This window comes from Canis lupus, chromosome 19 (assembly GCF_011100685.1).
Source record: "Canis lupus familiaris isolate Mischka breed German Shepherd chromosome 19, alternate assembly UU_Cfam_GSD_1.0, whole genome shotgun sequence".
Taxonomy (NCBI): domain Eukaryota; kingdom Metazoa; phylum Chordata; class Mammalia; order Carnivora; family Canidae; genus Canis; species Canis lupus.
The window spans coordinates 19,247,395-19,259,704 of NC_049240.1; the positions used below are offsets into that span (position 1 = coordinate 19,247,395).

The 12,310-nt window shown below is 42.6% G+C and overlaps 1 protein-coding gene across 1 annotated transcript in view; it reads left to right on the forward strand.

The window, feature by feature from the left end:
- Nucleotides 1–437: 437 nt before the first annotated feature.
- The window catches only part of ANXA5 (annexin A5), a 29,378-nt gene continuing 17,505 nt past the window's right edge, over nt 438–12,310 (forward strand). The window contains exon 1 of the mRNA NM_001314118.1: nt 438–473. Within this exon, the coding sequence (NP_001301047.1) occupies nt 465–473 (9 nt within the window). The 5' untranslated portion in view covers nt 438–464. The remainder of the gene's footprint in view (nt 474–12,310) is intronic.

The following is a 12,310-nucleotide window of genomic DNA, read 5'->3' on the forward strand; positions in this document are numbered from 1 at the left end:
TCCCCACGCCCTCCCCGCGGCCCTTTGGCGGCAGCGCCCCCTCCGGCTTCCAGGCGGCGGCCGCACCCCGGCTGCGCGGCCCAGGACCCGCGGCGCCCCGCGCAGGCGCACTGAGGCCGGGGAGGGGGCGGGCCGGGCTCGCGGGGCCGGCCGCGGGGTGCGAGGGAGGGGCGCGGCGGGCGGGCGGCGTTTCCGCTGCTCCCAGGGCGCTCGCAGCCGCTGCCCGGAGCCTCTTCTGCTCGCGTCCCCGGCCCGGCTCCCTGCGAGGCTCGGCGCGCTTAGGTCCCGGTGCACCCTCGGGTGAGCGCTCGCCCAGCGGGGCTGGGGCTGGGGCTGGGGCTGCGGCTGCGGCTGCGTCGGGGAGGGGGCCGCGGGCAGGACCGGCCTGGGGCTCGCTAAACCCGCCGTGTCTGTCTGTCTGTCTTGCAGTTTGGCATCCCCCTGCCTGGACCCGAGCAGTCGCCATGGCACAGGTACGGCCGTGCGCCCCGGCGCGGCGCGCGCGTTCGCCCGCTTGTAGGCTGACTCCGGGGGCTATAGGGCTGGTCGGAGCCAGAAGAGTCGCGGCCCGCGGAGGGCGCCTCCGGGAATCGGCCCCCCGCCCCGCTGCTGCGCCCCCGGCTCCTCCCGCGTCGTGCCCGCCCGAACCTGCCCCCGAGCGGCCCGTGGGGCGCGGCCGCGGGTGACGTGGCGGGCTCTGGGCGCCCCCTCGCCGCGAGGGACTGTCGGGCGCCCGCGCTGGATCCCGAGATGCCGCGTAACCCGGCCGGGCAGGGAGCGCTCCTCGCGCTCGGGCGGCGGGAGCGGCTTTGTCCCACGTCTGGCTTTGGTTGCCTGCCTGCCTTCCCTCCCTTCCTCTCCTCTCCCCTCCTTTCCCTTCTCTCCCCTCCTTTCCCTCCTCTCCCCTCCTTTCCCTCCTCTCCCCTCCTTCCCCCTCCTTTCTCTCCTCTCCCCTCCTTTCCCTCCTCTCCCCTCCTTCCTCTCCTCTCCCCTCCTTCCTCTCCTCTCCCCTCCTTACCCCTCCCTCCCCTCCTTACCCCTCCCTCCCCTCCATTTCCTCCTCTCCCCTCCTTTCCCTCCTCTCCCCTCCTTTCTCTCCTCTCCCCTCCTTTCCCTCCTCTCCTCTCCCTCCCCTCCTTCCCCTCCCCTCCTCTCCCCTCCCCCCCTCCTTCCTCTCCTCTCCCCTCCTTCCCCTCCCCTCCATTTCCTCCTCTCCCCTCCTTTCCCTCCTCTCCCCTCCCCTCCTTTCCCTCCTCTCCCCTCCTTTCCCTCCTCTCCCCTCCTTTCCCTCCTCTCCCCTCCTTTCCCTCCTCTCCCCTCCTTCCTCTCCTCTCCCCTCCTTCCCCTCCTTTCCCTCCTCTCCCCTCCCCTCCTTTCTCTCCTCTCCCCTCCCCTCCTTTTCCTCCTCTCCCCTCCTTCCCCTCCTCTCCCCTCCTTTCCTACCGTTCCCTGTGTTATTTTAATACCAAGGGTGGGCAATGGCTTTTTCCAGTAGAGCTCTGGTGAGCTTTTTCCAGTTGCTCAACCCAGTTTTACAGAAGGGAACTGTTCCTTGTAGGCACTGCTTCGCCCCCCCCCGCCCCCAGCAAAGCAAAAGATTACACAGAAGAGCTGTTTTTCCTTAAGTAACCAACTCGTGGAACGAGTTCTAAATTGAATTTGCCTTGGGAATGTTTCAGAATTTGATTACCTAATATTGGCCTTCTTTGCTCTTCTTAATATTTATCGAAAATACGGGAAAGAAAAAAAATCATTCATACAGCAGTCTTTTATTTTTTTTTAAAGACTTTATTCACGAGAGAGACAGAAAGAGAGAGAGAGTGAGTGAGAGAGAGAGAGAGGCAGAGGGAGAAGCAGGCTCCATGCAGGGAGCCTGACGCCGGACTTGATCTGGGACTCCAGGATCACCACCTGGGTGGAAGGCAGAGCTAAACCGCTGAGCCACCCAGGCATCCACACAGAATTCTTTTTAAAAGTGACTGTGTTGGGGGGATCCCTGGGTGGCTCAGCGACTTGGCGCCTGCCTTTGGCCCAGGGTGTGACCCTGGAGTCCCGGGATCAAGTCCCTGCATGGAGCCTGCTTCTCCATCTGCCTGTGTCTCTGCCTTTCTCTCTCTCTCTCTATCATGAATAAATAAATAAAATCTTAAAAAAAAAAATGACTGTGTTGTACAGTCTTTTGTGAATAGAATATCAGTGCTAACAACTCCACTGCAAAACCAATTTTACAGATCTCAGCAATCAAACTGGCTTGTCCAGATAATTTTTCTAAAACCAGTATCTTAACTGTTCAGACAATGCTCTCTTTATACTCTGAATTTATTAAAACAACAACAAAAAAGATGCAAACAAAACTGACATCAAAATTGAGTAAGGCTTCAAGGTCCTTTCCAAGAGAAAATGGGAGGTTTATGGTGACTTGGTAACTTTATTAAATTTGTGCAGTGCTTTCATTGTTAGTTACTTCCTCATTTTCACTTAAGAAGCCAATTCTCATATTACTTCAAATGGAAACTTTGGTTTAGGTTCTTCTCATGTAAAGGATATTTTTAGGTGGAATTAACTTTCCTTCACTAAGGGTTGTTTTTCTTATCCTGATATATTGTTGTGGTGATGTACATGATGATTGAACAAATATCAAAGAATAATTCCCTTTATCCTTGCTCATTTGGCTGTTTCTTGAATCTCTTTTGTAAGTTGACCCAGTGATGTCTGAAGTTTCTCAATCAATTCCTTTTAATTATGTGGACTCCAGATAGCACAAACGAACAGGTTTTTCAAATTGTGAACTTAGTAATTTCAAATAATGAAAAGTTTAAAGGCTACTATATATAGAAAATCTGGGGGATCTCTGGGTGGCGCAGCGGTTTGGCGCCTGCCTTTGGCCCAGGGCGTGATCCTGGAGACCTGGGATCGAATCCCACGTCAGGCTCCCGGTGCATGGAGCCTGCTTCTCCCTCTGCCTCTCTCTCTCTCTCTCTCTCTCTCTCTGTGACTATCATAAATAAAAAAAAATTAAAAGAAAATCTGGGAGAATGGTGGTTTGCATTATAAAATTAGGTGTCTTTTCTCTATCACAGTATAATTCCAGGACTGTTTTCTACCAAAACCAGTTTTTAGTCATCATAAAAGCTGCAAATAATGTTAAGAAAGCTACAGTGTTGAATTTTGTAATAGCTTTGTTATTTGTTCTCCTTGGAAATCATGAAAGTAAAACATTTTGTTAAAATGTTTAATATTAAGATAGAGTTTTGTTGTTTTTATACTTATACATTTAATGGTATGCAGGATGCCCACATTAAAGACTTGCACTTCTGCTTGTCAAAAAATTCCCTTGGACCCCAGCGTAATTGTAGGAAAGCTGAAGTAGTTTCAGTGTTAGATTTCAAATGGTTTCTATGGTAGCACATTTTGTTGACCTGTGGTTATGGGAACCAGGGATGCCTGAGACTTAGAGGTGCACATTTCATCAGTTTAAAACATATCATTAAATATTATCTCTTATTTACTGAAGAATTAAAATGTAGACTCCCACAGCAGTAATTCTTCATGTTTATAAACTGTACCTTCCATACCAGTGTTTTGTCTTTTTACTTGACCTAGGGATCGCCCTGCCAATCTGCAGAGATCCAGGAATCAATTATATATGTAGCTCATGGCCATGACTGTCTTGTTAAGAATTTTATGAGAAAGCATTGACTGATTGATCTTTGATAGATAATTGAAGTTTCTGTTTTTATATAAAAAATATTAGGGATGCATTGTACTCTTGTGTATATTTATATTGATGTTTTTTGTTTATTATATAAGTTATAAATTTTTATCTTATAATTAATAAATTCATATCAATGCAAATTTTTAAAATTTTACCCTAATAATATCGGTATAGGGAGACAAAGCCATGACAGATATTGTGAACTGCATAAAAAAGTGCTTTATATTATCATATTGGGTAAATACTTTCAGAGCTGGAGGTATTTGTGAAATAACCACCACTTGGGCTCTGCCCTTCTCTTTCTGGTCCTAACCCTCATCCACTAGCATTGAAACATGGGGGTCTACCAGTTGACTATTACCATGGAGAGAAGTAGTCTAACACGAGGCTTCTCAGTCTTTCTCAAAGAGAACACACAGGTTAATTATATCTTCTCCATGACATACAAGAAAAATATGGATTACAAATGTACTTACATATAAATGATTCCTGGATAATATTTTTTTATAGCTTTAAAATCCTTCACTTGAATGGTTTTGTATTTATCTGATTTGGAACCTGTTATTTTAGAATAAATTTTGCTAAATGAATGATAAATTATTATATTATTGAATCACTGACATTTTCTACTGTGCTAAATATGAGTTCAAGCTAGTTCAAGATCTTTAATAAGGAATGGCCAAAGAGCCTTTAATTGCCTGAATTATCTATATATAGTAAAATTTTTTTAACCTTTATAAATTTAAATTCAGTTTGCCAACATATAGTATAACATCCAGTGCTCATCTCATGTGCCCTCCTTAATGCCCTTCACCCATTCCCCATCCCCCTACCCACCTCCCCTTCTGCAGCCCTTTGTTTCCCAGAGTTTGGAGTCTCTTATGGTTTGTCTTCCTCTCTAATTTTTCCCTGCTCAGTTTCCCCCTTCCCTATGGTCTCTTTCACTACTTCTTATATTCCATATATGAGAGAAACCATAAGATAATTGTCTTTCTCTGATTGACTTATTTCACTCAGCATGATACCCTCCAGTCCCATCCATGTCATTGTAAATGGTAGTATTCATCCTTTCTGATGGCTGAGTAAATTCCATTGTATACATATACCACATTTCTTTGTAGTAAAATATAGATTAGGATTACCTGTTTACCCGTGACCTGTGGGTCTTTGGGTTACTGTCTCTCAGTTCCTGATACCTCTGACTCTTGTTTATATTTTGGATGCTGAGAAAAATCTAGATCCCAAATTGCTTGGCTGCTTTACAAGTCACTGAGCAATTCATTGGCATTCAGTAAACCTTAATTGCCTTATCTAGATCTAGTCCCCCTGGACACAGGTGGCAAGCTAGTGAGTTGGGCAATCTGTGCTTTGTTTTGTTTTGTTTTAGTGACTTAGAAATGTAAAGTGATAGGAATATAATATTTTTACATCCTAGATCGATTTCTGAAATAAATTTTATTCATATAACTTGTATATTATCTAAAACTGTTGATCTTTACAAAAACTAGTATTCCTAAGATCTTTGCTTTAAGTGTTTTTTGGACCCACACAGCCTTTCAGTGGTTTGTGTAATTTTAGTAGTTTATATAGTATGTTTAGTAGTTTATATAATATGTAAACCTATATGCAATTGATTTACTAGAATGAATGTATATTCTAGTTGGTATCATTTCTTTGGACACTTGTTCCTAACTGTTCTCTTTGCTTCCCATTCATGCATGCATTCATGAATGTATGAAGTTTTTGAGTTCCCACTATGTACCAGGTATTGTTAGATGTGGGAAATAAAAAAGGAAATGGAACAAAAATTTATTTGTATAACAGATGCATTGCTAAGTCTGTTTATGCATTATTTAGTGCTCGTAATACAGTTTCGGAAGGAAGTATTACTATTTCAATTTCACAGAAGGGAAAATTGAGTTTACTTACCAGGCAGCAATAGGATGGGACAAGGAGGAAAGACATTTGTAGAGACAACACCCGCAAAGATGAATGCTCAGAAATATGAAGGAGTTTGGCTTGGCCAGGAGTATGGTATTGCTGGAGTGAAGCTGCCATCAGGTGGGTAGATGGAGCCCTGTCTTGGAAAGGGATGCTGGAAGGAGCTAGAGAATACGAACCATTTTGTAGGTAAGGAGAGCTATCAAGGAGTTGTGAGTTGTAAATACAATAGCTTTGTATTTAACAAAGATCACCCTGGTACCAGTGTGACGTTGCTTTTCTGAGGGCCGCAGAGACTGCATGGTGGTGCAGGGGGGTGGGAGGGAAAGAGAGAGAAGCTGGATATTGGAAGACTACTTAGGAATCTGCTGCTGTGATCACAGGGAAATCTTAAAGACAAGCTAAGCAGTGGTTGGAACTTTATTTTTTTTTAATAATAAATTTATTTTTTATTGGTGTTCAATTTGCCAACATACAGAATAACATCCAGTGCGCATCCCGTCGAGTGCCCCCCTCAGTGCCCGTCACCCATTCACTCCCACCCCCCGCCTTCCTCCCCTTCCACCACCCCTAGTTCGTTTCCCAGAGTTAGGAGTCTTCATGTTCTGTCTCCCTTTCAGATATTTCCTACCCATTTCTTCTCCCTTCCCTTCTGTTCCCTTTCACTATTATTTATATTCCCCAAATGAATGAGACCATATAATGTTTGTCCTTCTCCGATTGACTTACTTCACTCAGCATAATACCCTCCAGTTCCATCCACGTTGAAGCAAATGGTGGGTATTTGTCATTTCTAATGGCTGAGGAATATTCCATTGTATACATAGACCACATCTTCTTTATCCATTCATCTTTTGATGGACACCGAGGTTGGAACTTTAGATAGGAGGGGACTGAGAGAGTAGGCAATAGGATGCATGAGTGGGGTCGTAGTTGGTGGTGAAGGATCTGGTCAGAGTCAAGAAGAGTGGCTTGCTTAATTGCATGGTTCATTTGTGTTTTTACGAAAAGAATACAGGTTTGAGGTGGGGGACAAGACAGTAGATTTGTTAAATTTGAGTTCTTATAAAACATTTAGAAGGCGCTGTCTGTATGATATTTAAATCCTCTGTCACCTCTGTAGGTCATTTATTTATGTTTTATTTCTCTTCCTACAACTAAGATGATTTGAGGCTAACATTTCCTACCTTTGTGTAGGACCAGACATATTTATTAGATTTCTGCCCCTTGTTTAGATAGAAAAGGAGATAAAATTGTGAATCCATGTACTCTTCTCTAAAATGAGAAATCTGTAATCTTGTTTTCTGAAACATTGGTGAATGAATTGGTTAGTGATACAGCTTTTCAAGTACTGTACATAGAATGCTCAGTTGAACAATTAGGTAAAACAGCCCCCCCACCCTCGCCAAATGTGTACTCATTGGAGGCTAATGCATTTGCCTACTTTAATTCAAGGGATCACCATTATTCATGGACAGTGTAACTTTCTATTTGTTGGTATTCGCCAACGGAAGGCATTTTTATACTGGCAGGGAGTCATAGTCATGGGAGCATTAAAGAACAACAAAAACCTAAATCATATTGGTAAAATCTTTATTTCATTATCAAAACTTCTACCTCTGTGCATATAACTTAAATTATTTACAGTGTTGCTTTTTCCCCTTACGCTTGATTTTAAGAAAGGGATCAAAGGCAATGTTTCAAAGCCAATATGAATTTAAGACTTCGGACTTAATTTTCACTGTTTTTGATGGAATTGGAGCAAAGGTATGAATTAAGGGCTTGAGATCTTATTTCTCACCCCCTGGTGTTTTTGTTTGTATCCCTCAGTCTTCTTGGAGGTTCTAGTTTTTTTCTTTTTTTCTTTTTTTAAAAACTTTTAAAAGAAATATTTATTTGACAGAGAACAGAAGGGAGGAGCAGGAGAGGGAGAAGCAGGCTGAAGGCAGATGCTTAACTGAGCTACCCAAGCGCCCCTAGTTTTTGTTTTTGTTTTTTTTTCCCCTGTTATTTATTTTACCTTGCAACTTAGATAATAATCATGTCATGCTGATTTTCCCCTCTTTTCTTGCTCATTTTATTTTCCTTGTACAGTGATTTTTAATTTTTTTCTTTGCTCATCAGCAGGACCCATTATTATAGGAAATATTACTGGGCCTGTACTGTGTACATCAGATAGGACCTGAACTCCTGTGGCTGGGGAGTGAGAGCTCATTTGTCATTCCACTTCCCCACTTTTTTTGGTGTTCTCTCCAGAGGCTTTTTGTGACACCCGAACCTCAGAAGAACCATACTTAAAAATCACTGTGTGACTGCTTAGCAGTTGCTCAGCGGTACTGGTTTGCTTCATAGTTAGTATTATGTGGAATGTTGCATAGATGTTTGATTAAGTATTGGTTTCATTGGAGACAGATTTAAAGAGGGTTTAGTTGTCTTCTCTACCTTCAGGAAAGCTTCAGTTTAAAATGTTCCAGACAGGGGTGCCTGAGCGGCTCAGCAATTGAGCATCTGCCTTCAGCTCAGGGCGTGATCCTGGGGTCCTGGCATCGAGTCCTGAATTGGGCTCCCAGCAGGGAACTTGCTCCTAACTCTGCTTTTGTCTCTGTGTCTCTCATGAATAAATAAAATCTTAAAAAAATAAAATGTTCCAGACAAGTGAAAGTTTTCTCATCTTTAAATTTGAAGTTGTTGTTTCTGTATTTTTTTTCCTGTTTCTTTAAATTCTGTCTATGAAAGCAACCCTTCCCTTGTTTTTTGGTTTAATTTTATTCATTTTATTTTGGCATACCTAGTCTGAAGGGAAAGAACTTTCTCATTTAGAATAAACGGACAAAAAAAGCCAACAAAATTATAGAGCTAGCAGAGTGGATAATTTTGAAGGTGAGAGTTAAAAAAGCAAATTCTATGTTTTGGCCATGTATTGTCTGAGAATAATAGTTGTCTGAGATAATAATTCCCTTGATCAGGCCTTGGTGGCAGGGAATGAAGGTGATTAAGGATGGACCAGGATTGGGTGAAGGAACAGTATCTGCTTACGGTTGGAATTAACCCTGGTAAGGTATAAATGTTTAACTTGAGGCTAGTGGATACTATGGGACAACGGAAAAGCCCTCTTGTGTGAGTCATGGAAAGTCACATTGGCCTACTGCAGACAATTTTGTGTGGGCAGGAATGGGGTTTGGACAGGATGTCCAAACAAGGTTTCTGCCCATGTGACTCACATCTGTGATTCACATCTGGTCTCTTACTACCACTACGTGGCTTTGGCTCTCTTTGACAGTGACTCGGATCGTGTGGAATGTAGCATGTGCTTCCCAATTTCTAGAAAGCTCTCAACAATACAACCAGCAGTTATTTCCTCTTCATAGTTAGTAGCCGAGATTCTGAGGATACTCCTCTTCCTTCCCTCTTCCACCTCATTTCCTTCAATCTCAGTGGTCAGATGTCTTTTTAAGGCAAATCTCTCTTGTCTCCTCTGTTCTTAACCTCTCTACCTGCTAGCAACTCCATAGACTTATAAACTGGATAAAGTTAGAGTGAGTTTTTAAAAGCATTTTTTTTTTAACCCATCATTTGTAAAATCAGAGTTCATGGAGGTGCTCTGCCTGACAATTCACTTTTTGGTGTTCTCCAATCAGGCTTTTACCGCTATCATAGACCTTGTCCTTACCAGATCCGGCACACACTTTTCACTCTCACTTGCTGTTTGACTTCTCTGTGATATTGGACATTGCCTTTTCTTCCTTTCTTCCTGGAACATTTTTCTCCTTTGGGTTCTCCATGCCATCACCCTCTTTGGAGATTTTCTTTTTGTCTTTGGGAGGCTATGCAGCATCATGATTAATAGCCTGCAGTTCCCTGGCCTGTATTCAAGTACCAGCTCTGCTACTTTGCTTGAGGTTCCCTTGGATGATTTTCCAAACCTTTCTAAGTCAGTATGTTTCTTCATCTGTAAGATGAGATGATCCATGTGAAGCTCTGAACATCATGCTTGGCTCATTGCCACATGGAGCAAATATTACCTGCCCAGTGCAGGGGCTTGAACTCATGATCCTGAGAAGGGGACCTGAGCTGAGATCAAGAGTCAGATGCTTAACCGACTGAGCCACCCAGGCACCCCTTAGCTGCCATTCCGATTGGAGGTGACCTTCCCTTTTCTGCTGGCTCTCCTTGCCACCCCACTAGCATTGCCTTTTGCGATAGCCTCCTCACACAGCTCCAGTTACCACCTATGTGCTATGGTAACTGACACAGCCTGCTTCTCTTCCAGTATGCCTACTGGAGAGAAATGTAAAACCAGTCGTTCTATTCCCCATCCAAAAAAGGGATCATCCTAATTGGTTCCCTTCTGCTTTGGTTCCATTCCTGTCTTTTTTCTTTCCATTTTCACTGCTACTAGCTTTGATCAGGTCCTATCTTCGTCTGTGTTAGTTGTCTTTAAAACAGTCTAACTGTCTCCACTCTTGCACAGTCCATTCCATCATCTCCACTGCTGCCCTGGTAATACTACTGTGCAGAGCTGACACTGTTCTTCCCTACTGAAACATCTCTACTGACTTCCCCTTGTCTACAGGATAAAGTTGGCACTTCTTAGCATGGCTTTCCAGCTTCCCCTCACCTCCCACCATGACTTTTCCCTCATTTGTTTTTCTGTGCCTACTTACTACTTGTTTCATTCTGTTCAGACTCTTAACCCTTTGTCGAAAGCAAGATTTTTTCATCCTTTCATGTTTTTATGCATGCTGGGTTATACCTTCCTGTATTTCTCTATTTTCCTGAACTTGCCTTGGAAAATCACAGGCAACTTTCAAGAGATTTTTTGGGGAAGTTTTCCTGGTATCTTTTCTTTCCACTCTCCCCAGCTTAGTACCTCCTTTATGTGTTTATGTACCCTGATGAAGCCTGTGTGTGTATATACTCTACTGTACTAGATTATTTACATGCCTGTCATGTTCTGTTGACTTTAGAGAGCATCATTTTTTCCTAGTGATTAGTACAATACTTGGCATGTGGAAAGCAATCAAAAAATGGTTATTGAGTGAATGAACAGACAGGGGAACTAAGTTACCGGTCAATCCTAAATTCACACATTGAAAGCATATGTGGTATTTATTCATTTTTTATGATGATACATTGATGGTGTCTTCATAATCAATTTAAAGTGGCCCCACTAAGCGGAGGAAAACTACAGTGTGATCTGAGAGATATGACTTTCCTATTCCTTGCCAATTTTGGAATACTGTTTTCTCAAATCTTATCAATTTCTCTCTTAATCTAGATTCATAAATATGAATCAACTTATGTTGAACCATATGAAACTGCCAGAAATTTTTTCCTTGTAGGTGGTTGTGCTTCTATGCATTCATAATAAAGCACACATGATTATAAACCCAACAGGTATTCTCAACCTTCCCTCCCTTATAGCTGTTTTTTTTTAGCTTTATTTTTTTATTTTTATTTTTTAAAAGATTTATTTATTTTAGGGAGAGGGAGAGTGTGTGCACATGCATGAGAGCAACGGGAGGGGCAGACTGAGAGGGAGAGAGAGTCTCAAGCAGACTCCTCGCTGAGTGTGGAGCCAAGGTAGGGCTCCATCTCATGACCCCGAGATCACAATCTGACCCAAAACCAAGAGTTGGACACTCAACCAACTGAGTCACCGAGGTGCCCCTCTTCAGTATTACATAGAACCTTAACAGGAGTTTTGAAGGATTTTAAAAGTATTTATAAGTAAAAGTAAATGCTGAGATCCTCCTTTTATCATAAGATAAAAGTTTAGGACTCAGTATTGATAAAGCCTTCTAATTCTAAAGAACTAATGATATTACAGATTTTGAGGAGGAAACTTTAAAATATTTTGATGATTAAAAGCACTACACATATGATAAAATCAGTATAACAAGAAACCTTATGAAGAATGTCTTCCAATATACTTTCAATATAAAATTCTAAACTCAAAGATTTAGCATATGAATTATCAAATATCTTTTCAGGCTCTACCAGGTTATTTTAAAATTCCTAAGTAAATATAAAGAAACAGGAGTAAATGACAAGTTATGTAGTAAGAGTATTGCTTTGAGTTGAATGCCTAGGGTAGGAGTTTTAATGAAGTTTTAGTGAAGTTTTAATGAAGGTTCAGCATGTTCCTCGATCAAAGTGGCAAGAGACTTGAAGGAATCCTGTAAGGAAGTGCCTTTTGTGGATCAGGGGTGTCATTGGGGCTTAGACACTGGGGGTGATGCCCAAGAGAAGAGGGCCTTGGGAGCCAGACTTACCATTAATGGTATTAGAGGTGGGCCAGTTTGCTAATCCAAACTGTAAGTGGTCCTCTTCCCATTTTATTTTTTTTATTTTATTATTTTATTTTATTTTATTTTATTTTATTTTATTTTATTTTATTATTTTATTTTATTAAGATTTTATTTATTCATGAGAGACACACACACACACACACACAGAGACAGAGTGTAGGCAGAGGGAGAACCAGGCTCCATGCAGGGAGCCCAACGTGGGACCCGATCCCGGGACCCCAGGATCACGCCCAGGTCCAAAGGCAGGCGCTAAACTGCTGAGCCACCCAGGGATCCCCTCCTCTTCCCATTTTAAATGGGGTTATCAAATGGTAAATTTATTTAAAGACTGATATATATAGAG